This window comes from Abramis brama (genome assembly GCF_963993115.1).
Source record: "Abramis brama genome assembly, chromosome: 15".
Classification (NCBI taxonomy): Eukaryota; Metazoa; Chordata; class Actinopteri; order Cypriniformes; family Leuciscidae; genus Abramis; species Abramis brama.
The window spans coordinates 11,974,997-12,000,366 of record NC_139977.1 but is presented as its reverse complement, the minus strand read 5'-3'; the positions used below and the strand labels follow the sequence as shown (position 1 = coordinate 12,000,366).

Genomic DNA, 25,370 nt, shown 5'->3' with positions numbered 1-25,370 from the left:
CTGGCAGCACAAAGCTCTCGTCTCACACAGTTTGAAAGGCTTAGCGTTCATTAGGATGCAGGAGACGGGCTGCACTGGCCCATATGTCACTAAACAGATCTCCATGTTTTATTTATCCTAGCTCTTTTCCTACACACACACACACACACACACACACACACACACACACACACAGACAGAGTTAACCCCTCCAGTCAGAGTGCAACACAAGTGACCGGCTCTAAACGAGGGAAGAGAATCCCTCAAAGAGGTCGCAGAGTAAAACTGCGCGACTGGTTTATGTAGATTGTTTCTTACAAATGTTTTATATTTGTTTGTTTTAATTGATTTGAGTGGCGGTGCTTGAATTTGCAGTAAACAGTCAATTTTGGTAACCAAAACTGTTCAGTTTTCAGCTTCAAATTAATTCCTGATGAATAAAATCAAAGTCTTTTTTTTTTTCTTTTAATAGCTTTTAAATTCGAAACATGCCACATTACAGTAAAATGGGTTGTGAACGGTTACTGTCCAGTCGACTACTTTTTGATATGTAGCCAAAATGTCAGTTTTCACCTTCAAATGAATTCTGGATTGATGAAATCAAGTTCTGTCCTATATATTTTTTTCTATTAATACCTTTAACTTAGAATCATGCCACATTACGGAAGTAAAATGGTTTCCGAACTGCAAATTCACATCAACCTTTAGTCCGACCAACTACTTTTTGGCCCTGTTTACACCTGGTATTAAGATGTGTTTTGGTTGATTGGATCACAAGTGGACGAGGGAGACACATTTGCCCATTTGCTCCTGGTGTTTTAATCCGTCTCTTTTGTCCACTTTCAACCACTTCTGTCCTGATTTCTTCGAGGGGAGGGTCTATGGGCGGGTTCATGTATGAGCTTTATCTTAAGGATGAAATAAACTCACACAATTTACATATGTACACGACCGGAGACGACGAAAAAACATACGGGAGAGCATTAGCTTTTGTTTCTGCTCTGACAGTCACAAGACCACGCCGAACGCTGTGAGTGCATGTTAGAAATCAGGAATGGTGAGAGAACATTGTGCTTGGTATGTTTTTCGTCTTCAAAGCAAACTAAGGTCTTCAGCCGATAAAGTTTAAATCCCGTCTGGCTACCGCGCTTCCCATGATGTTTACTTTAGTGGGCGGAGAGAAGACAGTCTTTGCGGCTGTTCAAACACATTCGACCACATTACCACACATTATGAAAGCAAACCGGTCGAATGAGTTTTTGACTCCCTCTGGAAGTGGCAGAAAGTGGACAAGCGTTTTAGACCCCATTTACACCTGTATTTAGCGTCGTCCACTTGTGATCCGATCGACCAAAACGCATCTTAATTAAAGCTTCAAATTGATTGATAAAAATCAAGTTCTCTTATTTCTTTTTCTTTTAATACATTTTAACACACTTTTCACTGGCGAAATTAAAATGGGTTGCAGATCGCACATTCAGATTGACCTTTAGTTCGACCAGTCGACTACTTTCCATCAAGAAACTCCTTGATTAGCCAACCACATAAAAACGTACGACAATGAGACTCTAGGTGCTCGAAAAAGAAGATGTCTTGTGTGTGCGTGAGTGCTTACAGGTGCATGACGGAGCCAGCGGCAGTCTTAAATACTCCTGCACTGAGTGCCGTGTGCGTTTCTGCACATGTGTGTGTGAGTGAGTTTAGGGAGGGGGGGCAACAGAAGGGGGGATAAACAGATGGAGAAACTGCTCCCCAAAGGGACATGTCATTCATCAAAGTCACCAGCTAGGCCTGCAATTGTTTTCACCCACAGAGAAAGAGAGAGACGGAGTGTGTGTGTGTGTGTGTGTGTGTGTGTGTGTGTGTGTGTGTGTGTGTGTGTGCGTGTGCGTGTGCGTGTCTGTAGTCAGGTTTGTGTAAGAGACGCTTTCTACAAGTGTGTATGTATGAGATCGATGTATCAGTTACCAGCGGTGGGCCAGACTCGAACCCAAAAACAGGCGGTGAGTTGGGAAGTTGGTGAAAGTCAAACTACCCCTGCGTACGGTCAACTATATAAGGATTACTAGATTTTTTTTGGAAAACACTTTACAATAAGGTTTAATTCGTTAAAGTCCCTCTGTGGTGAAAAATCAAGCTTTAAATGTTGTTTATGTCTATGTGGTGTTTTTAAAATACTTTAAGACAAACCATGTGTAAATTCATCATTCATCACCATTGCTGAGTATTTCCTTCTAAAAACTGCAGTGAATCAAAGACAGTCTCTAAAACGTGGTTTGAAAACGCTGGTGTTTCTGACGTCACAAACTACCTTGTAACCAATCAGGTCGACGTGATATTGACAATGAGTGGATCTCTGAGCTGGTGTGAGTGAGTGGAGGCGGGGCTCATTTGCATATTCATAGAACCACACATATACTAAATGAGGCAAGGGTGTAGAGTTACATTCAAGCTATTTTAAGGCATGAAGAATACTTTTTCAAGGAAAAAATGTTCAAAATTATTGACTACAGGGGGACTTTAACATTAGTTAACTACACAAGTAACAATGAACGAACACTAAACAATACTTTTGTATTATACTATGTCTTTTTATTAACCAACATGAACCAACCACAATGCTAGGGTGCTAACCACAGTAAGTGGTTGCCAGGGTGTTGCTAGGGTGTGGCTTATTGGTCCAAATGAAAAGAGACAAACTTTAAAAGGATTATTTCAATTCAATACAAGTAAAGCTCAATCGACAGCAATTGTTGATTGCCAAAAAATATAAATTTTTGGCTTGTCTCTCTTTAAAAAAAAAAATGGTTTCAGTGATGCAATTACAATTAAGATAAATGGGACCGATCTGTTCAAATACTCACTATTTCAATACAATAGCCACAAGATGTTAACTGTATGTTTTACTAACCTTTTCTGAGTAAATTTATATTCTATTTTATGTCAACTTCAATTCAACTTTAATCACTGTAAAAGTAACAACTTTACAGCTCAAATAATAGCCAAGTAGAATAAATTTAAGTGCTTTTATACATAATCATCACATTTCTGTCTTTAAATCATCAAAAAAATGTACTTCCACTTTAAGTGCTTCACCGTAACCGAATTATTTCCTTTAAAAACAAAAACCATAACAGGGGGTGAGTTAAAATAATTTTTTGTGGAAATCAACTTAATTAACTGGGCTAAACTCATGCTAAACCTGGAATAAGTCTCTTAATCTGATATTCTGATATTCCAGATATGGCTCGAGTCCCTCCTTCAATGTAAATCTATGGGATTTTCATGATTTTTATCATCTGCCAGGTGAAAATCACTAGTTTGATCGCTTAGAAAAGTAATAGTATATACCTCTTCTCAATAAGCTGCACGGTTCTGAAGCACAAACAGCACAAGTTCTTCTAATGTCTTGTACATTACGAGTTATGTTATATCAGCTCTCGTTGCCACAGGCTTATAATGTTTCTGTCAACAGCAATCCAGGAAACCAAATGCAAAAACAAAGCCCACAACAACACCTGGTTTACTAGCACCCCCCTCCCGCATTCAGACACTTCTTCACAGCGGAGAGCTTCGAGAGAACAGAAAAACGCTTCATTTCTCCAGAGACATCTTTCTCTGGCTGTTTTTCTCTCTCTGAGGATGAGCGTGAGCATTGATATCCTCCGCCGAGCGCTATATCAGCCCAGCCGCCACTTTCTTCTGCCTAATTATGGCGTTAGAAGGAAATAACTGCACAAATTGCTGCTAATAATTAAATGGCAAGTCTGATCAGAATCTGCTGATGTGTTAAGAACACGCTAGAAAGTGACGACTGTAACGATGCCTCAAATGTATTACTAAAAACTAATGTGATGTACTGATGTATGGTCACACATTCAAAATAGTTTGAGTAGGTTAGAAAAAAAAGGTACTAATAGATATAGACATCTCATAATGAAATAGGAATATGATAGCTATTTTGTTGCTATCATTTTATATATTAACAAAATTATAGCAAAAAATTGTAATTTAATTTTATGATATAATTAATTCATTATAAATACACACTTGTATAATTACTGACTATAATAAGGACAACTGTAATTAGACTCCATACTAGATTAATATTACAACCAATGCTAATTACATTCATTTTTACCTCATTAAAAAGTTGCAAATCCAGCAATTTGCTGTGAAAGATCACAAATGTAGTCGTCTTTGGTAACTGTGGCCCATTTAACAAGTTAATATTTTCAGCAGTTACATTACTTCATTTCAATGGAGGGCCGTTACATCTTAATAAACTTCTGCATAAAAGGTTTCGATGATTTATAGGAATTGTAAAATATTTAAGCAGCAGCTTGACTCATGTTTACTGTGTTTTCTATTTGTATTGGAATATGAATGAGTAAATGGAAAGGAGTGAATGATTGCTGTAAATAATCAGTTTAAGTTCAGCTACTCAAGTTTCACAATATGTGTATACTACTGTCACGGAGAACCGACGGAGGAACTATATCAGCAAGACCTGAGGGACACAACCAGATGGAGTTTAAAATAAAAACTTTAGTTCATTTAACACATCTAAAAGAGTAAATGATATCAGTAACCATGCCATCTAAAAGAAATACATATATTTAAAAGTTACACTATTGGTCAATTAAGACTTTTTAATGTTTTTGAAGTCTCTTTTGCTCACCAAGGCTCCATTTATTTGATCAAACATACAATAAATACAGTAATATTGTGAAATATTATTACAATTTAAAAAAATATATTTTTTATATATAAAAATATAACATGTAATTTATTCCTGTGATCAAAGCTGAATTTTCAGCATCATTACTCCAGTCTTCAGAGTCACATGATCCTTCAGAAATCATTCTAATATGATGATTTGCTGCTCAAGAAACATTTCTTATTATTATCAATGTAGAAAACAGTTGTGCTGCTTAATATTTAGTGGAAACTGTGATAAACTACAATTAAAAAGATTAAAAAACTAAAAGAAATGAATACCTTTTTTCAGCAAGGATACATTAAAGTGATCAAAATATCAATGTTACCAAAGATTTTTTTTTCTTTTTTTTTTTCATTTATACAATTTTTAACATAAAATTCACATTTCATGCATTGCACCGGATTTAGCCAAAGGCTAATTTTCGTCCGTAGTCCCCGGGCAGGTCAACACTTACAAAACACAGAAATTACAACAGATTACAACAGTTTTCAACATTGATAATAATAAATAAAAAAATTCTAGGGCAGAAAATCATCATATTAGAATGATTTCTGAAGGATCATGTGACACTGAAGACTGGAGTAATGATGCTGAAAATTCAGCTTTGACATTACAGGAATAAATTGTACTTTTAAGTATTATTACAATTTAAAATAACTGTTTTCTGTTTTAATATATTTTACTGTATTCTTGATCAAATAAATGCAGCCTTGCTGAGCATAAGAGACTTATTTCAAACACACTTAAAAAATATCTTAATGATTCCAAACTTTTGGTTACATGAAATATGATTATTCGAAATGTGACAGGAAATCCACCTTTGCTAAATTCAAACTAAATTTAAATTAAATATAACCAATTACCTATGAATATGTAATGCACAAAAACACACCTTGTTTTATGATTTTTCAGGTTACATAAGAATGATTTTTATGACTGATCCACACCAAAAAAATAATTGTGCTCAGGTTTCATGAATGAGGCCCCATAATGTGAATGTCCCTGTTAACTCACGTCGCTCTCAAATCGCATCACATCCTGCAAAGTCAGGCGTTTGTTGGTGTTGGGGACGGCAAGATGAGCAGAGGGATTGAGAGAAATGTGGACGCACATTTTAAAGAGCTCCTTCCCCCTCCCCACCTCGGAAATAACAACAGAGTCATCTAAAATCAATCAGCGGGGCCGGCTAACGGACTGCTCCGGCTACTACGGTCGATACGCGCGCTGCCCATTGTGAGAGCTAAATTGCCACTACCATCAGCAATTTAGAGAACTGAAGCTAAAAAGCAAGGAGAGGAACGACAGAGAACATGCGGTTTAGTCGTAAATATAAAATACGCAAACAAACAGGCAGGTGAGGTCCAGTGGTTTGGGATTTTGGTCTAAAAGCGATCAAACGATACCTCTGAAACGGATTGCATTCCAAAGGAAGGAACGATGAAAGAGGGATGACGAGAGAGAAAGAGAGAAAGCAAATGCGTGCACAGGAAAAAAAAGCAAAGAGGCTACAGAAATCCAATAGTTTAACCTCTGTTTGAGACGCAGTGGTGGCCAGTGAAGGACAGAGGGGGGAAATCAATACCAACTGATTTGCAGAAGGTGGAAGAGTGGGAGGAGGAGAGAAAAGGAGAGATGGGAAAAGAGACAGACAGCACAGATAAAAAGAAAAAGAAATCCAGATTACACAGAGGAAGGGAATAAAAATGTTCCTATACGTGGTGTTTTACACACTGGTGTCGGTCTGAGGGCTGGTATTTTTAGGTCTTCCAGGTGGGTGAGCGAGAGGGGGTGATGGGGGGGGGGGGGGGGGGGGTCGTACCTGTCGGGGAGAGCAGACCTGGAGACAGCAGCCCGTGAACACCGTGAGGAAGCAGACGAGAGCTGTCCTGCATCGCCACGCCGAGAGAACGCTTGGGAGGACGACCAGGCCGAGAACTGGAGAGAAAAAACACAGACAACAGGGGTTTTACTGACATGAAGTACACTGAATAAAAAAAAGTAGGTTATTAAATAAAACAAAGATTACAGGAGTATGTTATCCAAGAAAATACAATTTCAGTCTTTCTACTTCAAAATTTCACATGTGATTCAATGTATTTACTGGCGATTCTTTGTAATTATAATTTACAGAGTGAAAACATGTTTGGTAACACTTTAGTTAACACTAAGTACACTAAGTACTTAAAAAGCACATATTAATGTCTTATTCTGCATGACCATATTCTACATCCCTTAATCCTTCCCAATACCTAAACTTAACTACCTTATTAACTATTAATAAACAGTAATTAGGAGTTTATTGAGGCAAAAGTCGTAGTTAATAGTCAGAATTGGACTCTAATCTAAAGTGTGACCGACATTTTCCTTTTTTTTTCTTTTTTTTCAGTGTACATTTGCATCTACATTTTTGCTTTAACAAGTAAGTCACACGCTTAAATGACTGTGTAATGTGTTTTGATCGGTGAACACCAAACATAAGCTACTTTTGGGTCAATGACATGACCCTCCTTTTTTTTTTATGCATTAAAGAAATTTTTTTTATACATACAATGTCTTGAATACATGATCCTATATGACACAATCACTCAAAAATATGATAATCATGTTTTTTTAATTTATGAATATTTTAACTTTTGATGTTTTCTGTTCTGATTTCATAATGAAGACAAAAGCTTAATTAAATAAAGAAATTCTTGATAAGAATTGGTATAATTGTTTATTAGTATTCCTTATGGTGGAAAAAACTACTTAAAAACAAATCTTCACTTCTTAGTAGTAGTATTTTTTTTTTTAAGTCATGTGGTAGAACATAATACTTTGACTTTTTTATGACAAGGTAAAGTTAATTGTGGTTGTAAAATGGAATGTGGTGCGACTTCCCCCCCAAAGAAATTCAGTCTCTTCAGACAGAACAATGAAAAGGAAAGTTCTTTCAAAGCAGAATCAAGTTACTACAATTTATATACACACACACACACACCAAACCAACAAACATACGGTTATATATCATCCTCTGTCATGATAGATACATGAACAAGCACATTCTTAGAAACATGTGCCGCTAACGTACCGCTAACGTACAACACGCTTGACAAATTATTCAACACAAAACACAAACACACACACTTATCTCTCACACTTCATTGTGAGAGAGGCTATCAAAGAGACAGGTACATGACAGTTCGAACCCTGCGCGAGGGTGCTGGCAGAGCAAAATAAGCCAGAAAAGCAAAATGCTAATTCAACTGCTGCATATCATTGGATCAAGTCCAAGAACATCAAGCAGCAAGTCTTTTTCACCATTTTATTAATACTGCAGCGCTAACAAACACAAACCAGAGCAGAATCACCACTAAACTGATCATAGCAAAGCAAAGAGGAGCTTCTAACCACAGCTGCAGTGACGCAATGACTATCAATCAGTAGGCGGCTCGTTCATTCAGAAGGCAGGACTTATTTTGGCATATTACACGTTGCCCTTTCTCCCATTCATAAGTAACATGAGTGCAAAGTCTTTCTATATATAAAGTCTATTGTTACGCGGGAAAAGTCAGCTTTGATCACAGAAGTGCAAGCCAAATTTCGCTTCATTTAGACTAGGGGTGCCCAATCCTACTCCTGCCGATCGACTGTCCTGCACAGTTCATCTCCAACCCTAATCAAACACACCTGCCTTTAATTTTCAAGTGATCCTGAAGACCTTAATTGGTTGCTTCAGGTGTGTTTGATTAGGGTTGGAGATGAACTGTGCAGGACAGTCAATCAGCAGGAGCAGGATTGGGCACCCCTGATTTAGACCTTCATAGATTAAACAGGTCATGAACACGTCAAAGCGCACGGGCATTGCAAAGCAACCCTCTACAATGGACGTTTCAATACAACATCATCAAGCGCATGTCCAGAAAGACATATGTTCCAGTTCATATCGTCATATTTGGGGTTATTTGGCATGAAGTTTCAACTCCTGGCCTAAACTGTACTTTCACCACTCTCAGATTCAAGACCTTAGTAGTGCACTTATACATATTTTTTACGTACTTTCATTTCAGACTTGAAGCAATACCGCAGTAAAACAATGTCAATAAACAGTATCTTTACTACAAGTCAAGTGGATCAATGGTCCAGTTGTCCATCGCCACCACATGGGCCTTCCTCTCTTTCCTGCTCCAAGATATTTTAGTTTGACTCACTGATCTGTTGACAAGCTTGTCAAGGTCCGTGGCGAATGCGAATCACTTTGGACCATCACATTACTAATCTAATTAAAAACTATGAACAGTGGAGCGTGGTGGAAAAGAGAGGCAATCAACATGAATCACTTTAGCTGTTGTAGTGCCTGTAAGTGGAGAGCAGTCGATGGAGTTAACTGTACTGTAAAAAAAAAAAAAAAAAAACGTCAGCACAGTTTGCCAGACCACAATTCCTCTCCAGTGCAGATGAAATTACTGGAGTCTTTGATTTAGGGAGAGTTTGACAAACTACTTTACAGTCTCGTTTCGTTTGACTTTTTTCAGTGAAACATACTTTTTATGCATGCGATTTTATTGACAGAGAAAAGAGCGGGGGATCGAGACATGACCAAGCAGCAACCTTCTTGAATCCAACACGAAAGTGACTTAAACTGCAATTCATCGACTGGCCACTAGAGACAGGCTGCAAAACAGAGTCAATCCCATAGACCCCCATGTTAAAACGCCCAACTTTACAGCAGGAAAAAATGTGTTTACAGCCTGGTACAAAAAGTGGTATTGATCTATATAGCTAATTTTGCCCTTCATGACAACTGTGAGGGGGATGAATTTTTTAATAACTCATCCGTTAAAATTATATTAAGCCTTCAAGTTCTGCATAATTAAGGCGTGGCCACTTGAGTGACAGGTGGATTGCCACTGCTGTCACTACTAGCCGTTTGTCTGCTGTCTGTTAACCGTCACAACACCTCAGCTAATCCCGCCTCTTTGCCCATTTCGCGCAACCGGGAGGGACGCGCAGTGGCACGCTGCCAAGATGGCGACCGATGGCTCCGCCCACTTTAGGCTTCTAAAATGCTCTTCAGAAAAACTTGTTCCGATGTTCGGCCCAGATTATCTGGTAATGCGAGGTGTTTACAGATCAAATCTCAAACCTCCTGATGTGTTCGCGTACACGTCTGGGCCACCCCGACAATATCAGACATGTTTGATATTTAGGATTTTAAATCGGGATGATTACGACTATGATTATATTAGGACTTCAAAAGCCAATGGGAAGTCTTCAAGGAGATGGAAGTAACTGAACTTTTGAAATGGCGACCGCAAAGCAACAAACAGCTGTACGGGTCCAGTGGTCCGTGGTCGAAATGTGGCACGACTGCCTTTATAATGTCTCCTCATATAATGTCTACAGCAAGTTGCCGCAACACAGTATCCATTTTGTTTATATCTGTGTTCCCGTGAGATCACTTGAGGGCCTAAATCTGGCATGACAATATTAAGAATATCTTGTAGTGTGTGATGTGTGCAGGTTTGAGATTTGAAAGAAGAAAATGTGTGAAGATTCTCCTTATGTGCGTGAATGCAACCAGATTTCACAATCGGTAAAGATTTAAAAACTCTTGTAGTCTGAGTACAGCTTAATGCTAATTACTAGGCCACAGGTGAGAAAGAAAATTATTAAAGGTTGCAAATAACATTAATTTATGTACAAATATCTTTGTGTGCAAAGGACCGAATTTGTTTTAAAGTTGGTTTTTACATCATTCTGACAAAAGCCACGTTGGAAAACCATCAATTACCTCAGTGTTCCGATAACACAACTCCATTTCCTTTGAGGAAAGCAAATTAGAAAACAGCATGGCGGGACAGCAAACGATTCCGTGAGGTCAATGTAGTGCAGGAAGAAAAATCAACTAAATGTCAAAAGATCCCGCCTTTGAAGACGGTCAACTACTAACTTGAAATCGCAGATCAGTGAAAAGAAAAGCACACGCTTCCGGTCGTGCTAAAAATGAGGTGGAAATGCATTTCCTTTAAAGCTCTACTTCGACGTGTGTTGAAGAACAAGAAGAGTTTTTTCTTTCCTCATTTAGAGCATCTGACTCACTCGCTCCTTTTAAGCATTCCTAATCGAGGCGTGCCCGAAATACAAGATCCAAGCCAACATGCTGGAGTCGTTAGAAGTCTGCAGTCAGGCGATTGTGCGTGAACAGGCACTTGACTCCCGCGGGACTCTTAAAGCTATTTTCTTATTTAGCTCCACTTTGACTGGGTATTGTTAGAGGCCGAGCAGTTCTTTCCTCACTCGTGACAGGTGCTTCCCTTGCATAAAACCCATCCTTTCATTTTCAAGAGCACTTTTGGAAAGGTAGTCGTCATGTACTTGACACAATGTTCCCAAAAAAGTACTGGAATTCTAATTGTATGGAAATATGTGACTTGGTATGATTACTACAAATAAGGATATAGTACTGACGTAGTGCTGCAACTGACAACTACTTAGATCAACAAAATTTGGATTAAAAGTTTATTTCCAGATAAAAAGCAAAAAAACATTGCATGATCTTTCACTGATTATGCCTAGTAACATGATAACGTAAGGTCAAGAAAAAGCCATGAACTGTGTTCTGTTAAAGGTCAAACTGATAGAGCAAAACCTGATCAGCACATTTGGACTATTTGAGAACTTACGTTGATTTTGTTCGGCACTTCCCAACGTTTTGACATAAAAAGGGGAAAATCCAACGATTTCACAACCTCATGGTTTTACGTAGTTCATGTTTGAATTGTATGGCTTTTATAATGAGATTTTTTATTGTTAGCAGGATTTTGTTGTACATGTAAATGCATTTAATGTGTAAACAAAGTTATTAAATAAAAATCTAATTTACAAGAAATATAAGATTTATACAGTTTACACAAATAGAAGTGTGCGCACACCCGACTGATATTTACAGCTAATTCTCAATCACCTTTATTGATTATGAAAATTGAAAATCTCCTTAGTGGAGGGAAATATTGTCTAAATGAAGTGAACATTCTGTACTTAATACAGAATAATATATGGCTTTATAATGTTTAGCCACTTTGCTTCCACATTTGTTATGAGATGTTTGCCACCAAAATGTTACAAAAAGTTAATTTTCGGTCACACTTTAGTTTAGGGTCCAATTCTCACCATTAACTACGACTTTTGCCTCAATAAACTCCTAATTACTGCTTATCAATAGTTAGTAAGGTAGTTGTTAAGTTTAGGTATTGGGAAGGATTAATGGACGTAGAATATGTTCATGCAGAAAGTACTAATAAACAGCCAATATCCTAGTAATATGCATGCTAATAAGCAATTAGTTAATAGTGAGAATTGGACCCTAAATTAAAGTGTTACAGAATTTTGGTATAATTTTAAAGGGTGATGATGTGTGAACAACGGTAGCAATACAGAAAAAAGATGGAAAGACAGTGCATGTGTGAAATAAAAACATTTACTGGAAAAAAAAATTGAGCAATTTTACAACAATTTAACAGGTATCCTGTTTAAAAGTTGTCAAACATTTTATAAACTAGCTGTTGTAGCCATAATTTCAAGTACTGGAAATAAAACTAAAAGATTTCAGAATGTATAAGTTTATAAAACATAACTGCACCAGTAAGAGCGATAACTTCTTTTTAGAGGTTTACACAATTGTACAATCTCTTCCGAATTGCTGATAAGTATCCAATAATTTGAGGTTGACAATATTTTATATTCTCGAGTTCTTACTATAAAAGAATAGGATTTATAAGGCAAAAACATTATAAACACTCATAATCAGAGTGTCCTAATGCAGGTCTACTGAAGGCTGCTTGTCGGCATATCGAGTCGACTCCTTGTGAACCGCTCAGTGCTTTAGTCAATCTGACTGTAATGGAGCCTTTCACACCCTGAGAATTCCCTGGTATGGGAATATTTTTCATCTCCCTTTCCCACTTGCAGGCATGATGCCCATGTGCGTTCCCTAAAGCCACGACAGACAGTGAAGAGCAGTGAGTATACAATCACACACGCGCATACACTCTCCACTCTTTCCCCGTATCCCATCGGGCTGGAGGAACAGATGGCAGTGAAAAGTCATTCACACGTTACTGCACGTTCCACATGCCGGAGAAGAAAACCCTGTCAGTGCGCTCGTCGCAACCAATCACTCTGCTCATTCCCCGGCGACAGCATTGCGCTCTGCTGGGGACCGGCGAAAACTGGGTTACTAAGCACTTTTTATTCTCTCCCAGCTTCGTAAATGTGCCCTTGTCATCTTTTAAACGGCCTTATTCAATATTCATGAACAGGCGACACCTGCTTGTCTAGCTGAGACAATGTGGCTGAAAAGACGGGGGCGGGGCCACATGGAAGTCCCGAGGTAGGTGAATCAGACCACGCCCCTTTCGGCTGAGTGGGCGGGGCTTGCACGTCTAAGAGTTAGTTCGCAGAATCCAACTTTGCTCTCTTTTGACGAGAACGGTTTGTAATAAAATTTAGCCCGAGAAGGCCGAGGGTTGGACCGTGGCCGGAGGGGGTGTCGGGAGGACACAGAGGGAAAACAAAATCAGATTTCCCAAATTATAATGGAAAACGGTTTAAACAACAACAAAGACGGCAGCTGAGGCAAGAGAAAAATGTACGAGTCAGGGTGCCTTTGAAGATATTTAATTAAAATCTAATCCTGCATTCTTAAAGGCTCACATAAATTAAGCTGTCAGTCAGGAGATTTATGCATTCACATTTGCATATTGCATACAATTCATCAATTACTCATGTTTGAAAGGCTTGAGTATCCCAGGGAGAGGAGCTACCAGTGTGCCAGCTCAGAGAGACAGACAGAGAGAGAGAGAGAGAGAGAGAGAGAGAGAGAGAGAGAGAGAGAGAGAGAGAGAGAGAGAGAGAGAGCGTGAGGGAGAGAGACAGACAGAGAGGATGATGGGGCTCCTGGTACCCGCTGATGCCCAAGAGGAGTCAGTCTCCATATGTCCATGCATTCAACCAATCCTACTGAAATCCTTTCTCTTGCAAACGTACACACTCACACACACACACACTTTGCATGAAGCTGTCTGGTCTGAGACTGCCACCAACTAAAGCTCCATTCTCACAGTCAGACAACTACAGCTGATTTCATTCCGCACTTTGCTCTCAGTGTTGTACGACTAAACTAATTAGTGTACAATAGAGCGGACCAGAAGTATATGTGGCAGACAGAAGCAAAATGATTCACTGAAGCAAAATGATTCACTGAATAGTTACTACATTAACACTTCATCTATCTAAAATATGTAAAATAAGGAAAAATCATGTTTTATTTTATTGTTTAAACTTCCAGGTCAAATAAAAAGACTGCCCCTTAGCTTTCCATTTAAAGTGCATTTCTGTCAACACATTGTTACAGACTGAGATACGAAACTGAAGTTTAAATTATGTTCTGTGATATCATTCCACAGATGTTGTCAGTAAAGCTTGTTATGCCTTTAAATTTCACTGCATTTCAGTACAGGCAAGGTCACACCTGACATTTTCAGGTATGTATGTTCAGTCATCACTCTTTCTTATAAAGCCATCCAATATTTCTCAGATTAAAGGCCAATGCTTTTAATTTGGGAAAGGCTTTGGCCGTGGTAGGGCTGTTTTTTCCCACACAGGCTTGTCTCACACTGTGTTCCATTATCTTGATTGCGATTGTCAGACGAAGACTATTGTTAACTATAACTAGTGGTTTTGTTGGAGGGTTGAGGAAAGCCAAGTGCAGGGCGGTGCAACCGAGGCGACGCCAAGAAATTAGGACAAATGTCTCCAACCACCTACCGATTGGCTAGCTGAATTTCAGAATGGATGAAGTGTTTAATAATCTTTCTCCAAAGGAAAAAACAACAACAAAGATGGATTACACTGGGATAGGAAAAAATGGCATTACATTGATAGTACACCCAAAAATGAAAATTCTGTCATCATTTACACACCCTAAAGTTGTTCCAAACCTGTATGAGTTTCTTTCTTCTGCTGAACACAAAATAAGATATTTTGAAGAATGTTGGAAACCAAACAGTTGTTTGCCCCCTTTGACTTCCATAGTATGGAGGGGAAAAAAATTCACTGGAAGTCAATGGGGTCCAAAAACTGTTTGGTTCTTCAAAATATCTTCTTTTGTGTTCAGCAGGAGAAAGAAATTCATACAGGTTAATACGATTAAAAAAATGATTGCACTACTGCCCAGTAGGTGGCGATATGCACTAAAAATGTAAATCGGCTTTAAACCAAAAAAAAAGATAGTAGTAGAATGGCGCCCTTCTTAGCATCCATTTCCATGGTGACTCCTGGATTCGACGCTCTCTGTTGAGAATGTCTTTGCGTGTTCACAGTGAACATACTCTGGGTTGACTGAACGTTTTTGGAACCAATAACTGGGAAGTTTTAGGTTAATCAACTGAGAGTTTGGGGTTTATGTGTCTGTAAGTTAACCCTGCTTTCTGTTACATTTGTAGGCCTACAGTATATCTCTCAAGTATATTAGGGAAAATTAGAGGTCTGACTCTTTACCCAATTTGGATTATTAAATTTTGAATTGCTTTTTTCGAGGGGGCCGCCACAACAGATGACCTAAGATCAGTTAATGACAGTAAACAAAGGTGTGTTTTTCCAAAACGCTGACTCCTGGGACGCCACCAGAGAAAGGTCAAGCGCGCACAGCGACAGAGTCCTGTCTATGTGGCATGGCCTCTTTCGCACGCATACACACATACACACATGCTGTCCGGCCCTCACAATGTCGCTTTTGTTCTGCATTATTAACAGAGAATTCCTCTGCTTCAAGCTTTTATTAAAAAACTCGGTGCGGCTGTGCGCAAGCAACCATTTCGGAAAGGGTGCAATGTGTCGACCCGACCCAGAAAAAAAAGAAGAGACAGAAGAGAAATCTCTACTCGTGGATTTCTTTAAGTGCTGCCTCCATCTGACACCATGTAGCTTTTAGCTTAAGTAACCGCCGATCATAATTTTTCCCTCCTTCTCTCAGCAGTGCCACTACAGAGCTACTGATGGTATTGAATAAATGTCAGATGTCTTCCCCCCTGCTGTCTGCTCCGAGAGCGAGAGAGAGAGCGAGAGAGAGAGAGAGGTGTTGCCTTATTCATGGTGGGCGGGCGAGCGGGTGGGGGGAGGGAGGGAGAGTTTGTTTGTGAGCCATTATCTTCAGCCATCAATCAAACCCGAGAAGCGTACGACATGAGCACATCATTTGATTGCACATGGGAGCCAGTGTGTATGAATATCCATAACAATATGGACGTCCAGTGAGATGATCTTTATTTCTAAATGACACACAAGGCCTTGACACATGCTGCTAAACAGCAGATCCCCAGGCCCTGCATGGAAAATCTCAGCAGAGTTACACAGAATTAGTATGTACGATATTCAAAAAGTTCTACACGTCCACGGCCCCTTGGTCTGTTCAACACATTTAACCAGAATAAAATCCATTCCTCAAATTAATGCAGAAAATGCAACTAAAGTGAACGATTCATACGCTTTAAAAAAAAAATTCAAACAATAAACTGCTTTCTATAGCATATTTGGGGTGAAAGCATAAATTATTATTAATTCCATTTTATTTTATCATACAGTAAATAATTTCTAGCATACAGTGCATACTATTAATTTGATAGGTTTTTATTTCCTTTTTCTACAAAGTAGTATACATAAAGATATGTCGATGGATGGATGGATGGATGGATGGATGGATGGATGGATGGATGGATGGATGGATGGATTTGGTGAAAAATGGTGGATTTCTCAATGCTAAAGTGTTCAAAAAGTGTAGTATATATTCTTTTCTATTTCTACTATTAATAAACTGCAGTAAATGAATGAAATCAAGGAAAAAAACTCCATGAATCAACTTCCATTTTAAAGTGCATGAATGTTTGTGTGAATGTGAATCTCCCAGCACAGTTAAATGTGTGATAAAGTGTGTTTGTAAGGGGTCAATGAAGAGGTCATCTATACACTCAAAGGACTTGATGATGTTTCTCCACAGACAAACCCTCTTCTCCTAACCTGTGCTTGACCCTATTAGTCCACAAACACACACACACACACACACACAGAGACTATGGGTTTCCATGTTTGATGTGGTCTTTCCATAGACATAATGGTTTTTATACTGCACAAACTGTATATTCTCCCCCATAACCCTATACCCATCACAGAAAACCTTCTGCATTTTAACATTTTCAGAAATCATCATCCTGTATGATTTATAAGCTGTTTTCCTCATGGGGACCAAAAAATGTCCCCACAAGGACAAGGATTTCGGATATTGCCATCTTTATGGGGACATTTTGAACATATACTTAAACACCCCCTCCCACCCCAAACACACACACACGTTATATAAAAATCCTCAATCAGTACATCTGTTCCACCTGAACTGACAGATTAATCCTTCCTCTTTAGACACGGCTACTTCCTTTTTTCAGCCTTGCATCTCTGTGAATCTGTATTGACTCTTCACTGAACATATGATGAGCCGGTGATTTACCACACGGGGGAATGGACGGACAGAAAGAGAGAGAGAGAGAGAGAGAGAGAGGGATGGGAAAGAGGAGGGAGAGGCTGTCGTCACTTGACAGCTCACTGAGATACGACTCAATGTGCGGCTCTTAAAAATAGCAGCTCTGATAAACAGCACGGTCTCCCCTTAACCCGCAGCAGAGATGCGCTTCAGAGCTGGCGGACACAATGTGCCCGAGCCCGACTGCGCTTAAGTTAAGATGTGATAGATTCAAAGCATCCCAGCAATGAGACCCGCTCTGACAGCCTGTTAACGGTGAGCGGACGCACATGTCGGGGCCTTCGGTGTGTGAGAAAAAACAGACAGAGAGATTCCTTATCTCTGTATACTCACACACACTCACTGTCTGTTTTGCATGCTGCTTTAATACACACTCGTATCAGTCTGAGTAAGTTTGATATCTTTTTCCATTCCACCTGTTTCTCAGTCTTACTCTATCCATCTCAGTAAGTGTTGCATTTCATTCTGTCAAAGCGAGTCTTGAATGTTTAAAGTCAACATGAAATCAAAACTGACCTTTTACTTTTCTGTAATATGAATTATCAGCGACATTATTATGAAGGGAAAAAAGTCTGACTTCTCAAAACAACTTTATTCCTGCTGACATCATAAGTCTATTTTTCAACATCAACTTTTCAAATATTATTACAATTTAAAATAACTGTTTTCTATTTGAATATGTTTTAAAGTATAATTAATACCTGTGATCGAAGCTGAATTTTCAGCATCAAAATCTGATCCAGTCTTCAGTGTCACATGATCCTTCAGAAATCATTCTAATATGCTGATTTGCTGCTTGAGAAAAATGTCTTATCGATGTTGAAAACAGTTGTGCTGCTTAATATTTTTGTGGAAACCGTGATAAAAAAATACAAAAATTTCTTTGGTAAATGGAAAGTTCAAAAGAACAGCATTTCTTTGAAATAGAAACCTTTTGTAACATTATAAATGTTTTCATTGTCGCTTAAATGCATTCTTGCTAAATAAAATAATTAATTTATATCTAATTAAAAAAAAAAAAACTGTCCCAAACTTGTGGACAGCAGTGTACATAAAAAAAAGTTACAAAATAATTCAAATGAATTATTAGATACATTTGTGAAAATACAATACAATAAAAAAAATTTAAAAAAAACCCACTATACTCATAATAACGTAAAAATATTCGAAATGTAGACTTCTGTAAATCCACTAAGAATGTACAGTTACTGATACAGTATATCAGCTACTATTTGCCTATATTGATCATATCGGCTTTGACAGAGTTATTAGTCAAATGCAGTAATATAAAATTGGGAAATTAGTACTTGATAAATTGGTCTATTACATACTAGATGAGAAAAGCAAACGATTATTACTAACATTAAAAAACAAATTGTCACACAAACATCCAACCAAATAAAGTGAAACATAAGCAATGTTTCTCATTTCTCTGCTCTCTGATTTCAGGACCACTTCATCATAACTGAGGTTTAACTGAGGTTTAAAAAACACACAGAAATTGCCTCAAAAGTTGAAGTGCAACAAGTGCCGTGTTCAGACAAACTTAGTGTTGCTCACTATCACCTGATTATGGGCTCTGTGTCTACGGCACGACTTTACATTAACGGTCGACTGAAAGCAAACAAATCAAGATAGCAAAACCCGTTGAACCTTGACACGTACAAACACACACACACTTCTCCTATATCCTCTCTCAAGTATCCAGGTTCAGATCCCACTCAATTAAATTAGATCTGCTTCCCGTAATTCTGCCACTCTCAGCGCCAAAGCTGACAGCAATCGGCTTTCTTCCTAGCCGACGCAACACGTCCCCTCCACCGCGAGTCTTTGTGGACCCGGCGGGCGGGATGATGTGTGTGTGTGTGGGGGGGTGCCTTCAGACAATAGCGAGGGTTGGCACTTAGCTGTATGCGGATTAAATTCTCTGACATTATCAACCCGCCCGCTGAATCCATGCAGGGGGCGGGAGGAACAGGGTTCAGCAAGATGCAGAACAAACCTTCTATCCCTGATGCTCGACGTCTCACTGCGGATTACTGTCACTCAGCGCCGAGAGAGAGAGAGAGAGAGAGAGAGAGGAGGCGAGGGAGGGTTACTTTCATTTATTTAATAACCCGCACCCTAATCTGTTTCATAACAGGGGAGGGAGGGAAAATGTCATGGGAAGATGTAAACACAAGGAGCCGGTGGCTCTTGTACCTACAAACAGAGACTTTTCCAAATTTAACAAGTCTATGTGAGGACTGGGGATGAAAGCTGAAGGCTTCTTTCCCCGGCTGTTTTGGTTTAGGCGTTTTATTCTGACCTCTGTACTATTTTCTGCACACATGATTAGACCAGATTAAATATCTCTGAAGTTCTCATGAGAAAATATATTAGATAACAGCTAATGTTTCATAGAAAGGTCTTATGAAGTGACAAAAACAAATCGCTCTTAAATGCACCATGAGGTTGTATACAAACATATGAATGCATTTGCCAAAAATTTCATCTGAAACAACTGACAGTGCATGTTCCATGGGAATCAAACCGATGACCTTGGCATTGCTAACGCCACACTGGACCTGTTGAGTTACAAAAACACTAAACATTAAAGTCAACATGAAATGGCATTTACTACCCCTTTTACTAATAGAATTACTAATATTCCTGACAACTGAAAATTAAATATTGTTGAGTGGAACATGGATTTATTTGGACTGTGAAAAGTAACGGAAAGGGTTGAGAAACGGCGTGTCGACATCGGTAAAAAAGAAAAGGTTGGTGAAGCAAGTTACATGAAGATAAAAATATTTTATAACATAAAAAACAGAATCTGACGAAGATCTGCGTGCTGGAAATGTAACCCGTGTGAGTCTACTATTAATTTTTTGCATTTTTTTAGCTTTGGTGCGCCGACTTCTTTCTGTTTTTTATTATTTCCTTTGTCCACCGCCCAATCCTGTGCATTTTTTTGCCGCTGATGTGCGTGCTTTGGTCCGGTTTTCATTGGAATGACATGCAATAAAAATGGGGGAAACGTGAATTGCGCACAATAATGTCAGGAGCATGTATTGAGAAAGAAAATAGGGTTAATTTTAATTTCACGCTGACCAAGTATGACATAAGGCGGAGAGCATGTTACTCTGAAACATGACATCATTAGTTATGAACCTATCAGGGTGCAGGACAAAAAGTGAGTCTGACTTTGATAAGTCTATTTACACCTCAGACCTGCAGGAAACTCATAACCTGTTAACCTTTAATTCACCAACACCTTCTTTACCCGTGGAAACAAACCTTTCCAACAGAATTTCAAATAAAAAGCTAAAAAAGTTGAGGTGACTCTTTTTGAACTCTCTATTCCTGACAATGAATTGTCCGTGATGATTTTACCAGATTACAAGACGCCATATTCAACGCACTGAAAGCTTCAGGGTCCAGAGCCGGCCAAAGGTCGGGATTAGAGACTGTTTACAAGGCCTAGGTGAAAGGTCGCAGGTCAGGGGCTTAAGACACACAAGCCCAATTGACACAGTAACCTTATTGAGTTTTTCCAGAGCCAGCTGCCAGGCGTCCGATACCGCATGGCGCATTGTTTATACCAAAGAGCGCTGCAGCGAATTGATAAATTGCAAAATTAATCCCTTCACACACATTTGGAATTGCAATGCTTTTCGCTCATTCGGGAGGGTCACCCTGACCCTGCTTTTGTTTTAGGCAGATTGTAGCAGCTTGACTTGATTAAATGCATTTGATCCTTTTAGCAGCGTACGGCTCCATTCATACTGTACTGAGGAGATGGAGGTGAAGCATTAAATGATCCGCTCTATGCAAAGTCACACACGGAACTGCATGAACAGTGGATAGTTCACAAGAGGTGTTGAAAAAGATACAATGTGAATTATAAAATGTGCATTTCCTTTAAAAATAAGTGGGTGAAAATGTCAATCAAAAGCAGAAATGATCATCAGTAATGTTGTTAGTGCAACTATACCAAAAAAGGTTCATAATGTGACCAGAATCTTCATTGTGACCAACATCTTATAAATCACAGTACAAGTACATTTACATTTTTTGCTAAAGATGTTAGTTTACAAATGAAAGGTACCACATCTGATTCTCTTTTATTTACAACAATCTTTGAAATATACTTTGCACTGCGCAGTCTAGATGCATTTTTAATTCACCCCTGCCAAGTTTAGATATGATATGCCACTAATTCATGGTCTAAGAAGTCGCCATGGCGATGGCCATCTGATCAATTTCCTGTGCTCGCCTGCGTTTCCTGAGTGACCATAAACGTTCATTAGCATTGCTCTGCGATTGCTAATGTTTGGGGAACACATCTAATGTTGGTTACAGACATAAAGTTGGGAACGAACAATGATTTGAAACCTGTTACATCTCAAGCTGCTCTTTCAGTTGCAATTACATTAAATGCTGAACGCAAACACACACAGGCACTAGCAGTCATTCACTTTAAATCCGACTAGTGACAGATCACACAGTGCCTGAATTACGAGCATTTCACTTTGCTCTCATGAGCAACACCTACCAGATCCGCTCTAATTTAATGTAGGCTGTGACAGACGTGGAAAATCAATAGTGGGGGGCTTTGAGAGTGGATTTTTGTCCTATCAAAAGATGCCACGGATGGCCGTCACTTTGCTAGAAACATTCCTCTTTTGAAGGCCTTTCCAATTAAACTAATGGTTTCTCCTGTTGAATGACTATTTGCTCAGACTTGAGTGAAACTGGGTGCTTGCTTTGGGCCTAAATGGAGTAGTGAAGAACATAACACTGTTTAATGAGGAAGTAAATGGGTTTTGTCCACATTGCAGAACAGTCTTCTACTTAATACAGTTGGCTTGTAATTAAAGAACAACAGATTAAATTGAAATGCATGAGTGTAAAGCACAACCGCTCAAAGTGCATTATTGCACCAAGGCACAATTACACTGTGTGTCTCACACACTCTTTAGTATGTTGGACCCTTCAGTTTGTCTCCTGTCAGCAGGGCTAACGGCTGACCCTGCGTTTGGCCTGCCTGTCAACTTCCTGTTAAGGTTAAACACACCAGGCCAACATCCTCTTTTTTACTGCATGAACTAACCAAGCAACCATGGCTCCAGTAGATCACTGCACTTATATCCTTTACAATTATTTTGGGATGCTTGTACTAAAATATTACAGTACTGTCCGCTATAAAACAATTTCAATCACAAAACCAATTTTCAGAAAGCAAAATAATCCTAGTTTTCATGTTTTTAATTTGGTATTGTTTAAGTGCAACAGCATTGGTGCTGATTTGGTGCTTAAGAAACCTTTATTAACTATTAACTACGACTTTTGCCTCAAACTCCTAATTATTGCTTATTAATAGTTAGTAAGGTGGTCGTTAAGTTTAGGTATTGGGAAGGATTAGGGATGTAGAATATGGTCATGCAGAATAAAGCTTTAATATGTGATTTATAAGTACTAATAAACAGCCAATATCCTAGAAATATGCATGCTAATAAGCAACTAGTTAATAGCAAGAATTGGACCTTAAACTACAAACATTTTTTTTAATTATCAATGTTAAAAAACAGTTGTGGAAACTGATTTTTTTTTTTTTTTTTTTTTTTCATAAAATCCATAAGATCAATAAAAGAACAGCATTTATTTGAAATAGAAATCTTTTGTAACCAATTTAAGGCATCCTTGCTAAATAAAAGCATTCATTGCTTTAAAAATATACATCTTTTGATGCACTTAGCATTAGTTTTACTTTTATTAACAGTTATTATTAACGTCAAATCAAGGACAACTACAATAATGCATTAATAACACTATTTCTAGGGATTTCCATAGAAGTCTTCTTACATTGTGAAATTAACACGCACATTCTATCACTGCCATATCGCACAGTGACGCATTTACACCCAGATTATTAAAAGCAGCTTGCGTCTTATTTACGCACCCCGCAGGTATGTGCTCTGTCTGCACTGTAAATACATGTATGTTCTGATTAGTGCTGCCACATGTGAACAGTTAAGCAGGCCCACATAATGCGGACCAGACCGTATGGATTCCTGTACAGTCTTAAATGGACACATGTTTAAAATGGATCCTTTTGAAGTTGCCAAACAATGCGCAATATCAGGAAACAAGCTGTGTGCATGGGGCTGGAATGTGGAGCGTGGGGGGAAACGGAGCGGAGAGGGGGACACACTTAGCAAGCCTGTGGGTAAAAGTAACACACAATGAAACATGAAAAAGACTCCAGTCCCCATTAAGCCAGAGATCACAAGACAACAATGTGTGTGTGTGTGTAAGTCACTTTCAGAAGGCGTTTTGCGCGCTTCGCAGAACACGTGCACTCAGTGTACGCTATATCCTTGTATGTAACGGTTCTCAGTCAAACATAACACTCTGGATGGATTTAAACTCAGTCTTTCAATCTCTCTGGCTTTATCTCATGTAGAGAAACACTCACACACACACACACACATACATCCACGGGACGGCCCTCATGGTGAGAGCAGGTCTATTTTGGTGCAGGTAGCTGAGCACTTGGTGTGCTTTAATCAGGAGTGCATTGTTAGCTATGGCCTGATGGGAGGCAGGAGGCCCACGGTTAGGAAAAGATGAAATAGAGGAACAGAGGAAGACGACATGTCCTATACGCACTCCTTTAATCATATTAAAGAAATAGTTCATTGAAATATTTAACTTTTTTAATATCATTCCATATATCATCCTTCTGTGAAACTCAAAAGAAATGTTAAATTCAAATAAATATTTAGGACTAAATTTTATATTCATGTATTTGAATTAAATATAAATTTGCACAACTTTAACAAACAAACTAATCAACTTAATCTGATGCCTAAAAATGGTCATACTTTTTATCCGAATAAATGTAAATATTCTCACAATTTTAAAATTAATGCTGATTCTAAGATATTTAAATACATGCATTTTGAAAATGTGATTATTTAAATAAAATCAAATAGATGCAAATAGTTTGTGATAAACACTGAAATTTAAGTTGTTATTCAGTGCTTGACATCTTCAGTCCCCATTCACTTTCAGTGTATGGAAAACAATAGCTTGGACATCCTGATTTAAAGATCTCCATTTGTGTTCCACAGAAGACAGTAAATCTGGGTGCACACTGTACGATTTTGGCTATGGTTTGGCCGTCTGAGACAAATTTTGTGAATCCTAAAAGATTCCTCAGATCCTAGGCCAAATTAAGTCTTTGATCGCTAGTTTGCCATGTTCATAACCATCCGATTAATGACCATTGCAATCAAATGTGTGGCTTCTCCTACAACAACCGTCAAATCAAAAACCAATAGATGGGCCGAACCTGATGACGCAATTAGTGAGACAACAACAAACCAACGCGTTGTCGTTTTTTTTTGTTTCGTTTTTTCCAGTTTTCTTTTCAAGAGAAGCCATGATCAAAATGAACGCTATTTGCTAGCCATCATTTCTATCCCGCATGTAAATGTAGCTCACGACACTGAATGCATCACGGATTGATGTAAAACGACCCAACGAGTCTTCTTGCGTGCGTCCCTTTTTAAAGCATCTTGACTGCCGTACAGTCTGATATTAATGACAACTGAGATCCCACAGTGTGATATGATTTACAGTGGGGATCATGTTCGACAGGCAACATTCGTAAAGGACTGTTATAAATCGCAGCTTAAGTCAGGAATTTTCCATCATTTAAGAGACAACGCTTCCCCGCTATTGACGGAATTAGATAGAGATACTTTATTAATCCCGAAGGAAATTAAGGTGTCGAATAGCTTATACATATCATACATACACAGAGACACACAGACTTCCAAGCAGAAATACATACTGCAAAAATACAAAGGAAGATGTCAATAGTGTGTCAATATTTCATAATCCAGTACCAGATATTGTCACTATTGCATATCTTAAGAGTAGAGAATCTCCGAATCAAAACATGCAAAAAAGCAGCAGAAACAAGCGATAAAAGCATAAAAGCTTTTTCTTCAAAATGTTGCTTTTTTTAATGAAACCCACATTCAAGTGTTGATAAAAAAAAGAATGCATGAAGCTAGAATAAAATGTTTTTTTCTTTCTTGT

The 25,370-nt window shown here is 38.5% G+C and overlaps 1 protein-coding gene across 4 annotated transcripts in view; it reads right to left on the bottom strand.

Annotated features, from left to right (window-relative positions):
* The window catches only part of dacha (dachshund a), a 165,572-nt gene that overhangs the window by 89,301 nt on the left and 50,901 nt on the right, over positions 1 to 25,370 (bottom strand). For all 4 annotated transcript variants that reach the window (XM_084136545.1, XM_084136544.1, XM_084136547.1 and 1 more), the window contains exon 2: positions 6,522 to 6,637. In XM_084136545.1, coding sequence (XP_083992671.1) covers positions 6,522 to 6,637 — 116 coding nt within the window. The remainder of the gene's footprint in view (positions 1 to 6,521; positions 6,638 to 25,370) is intronic.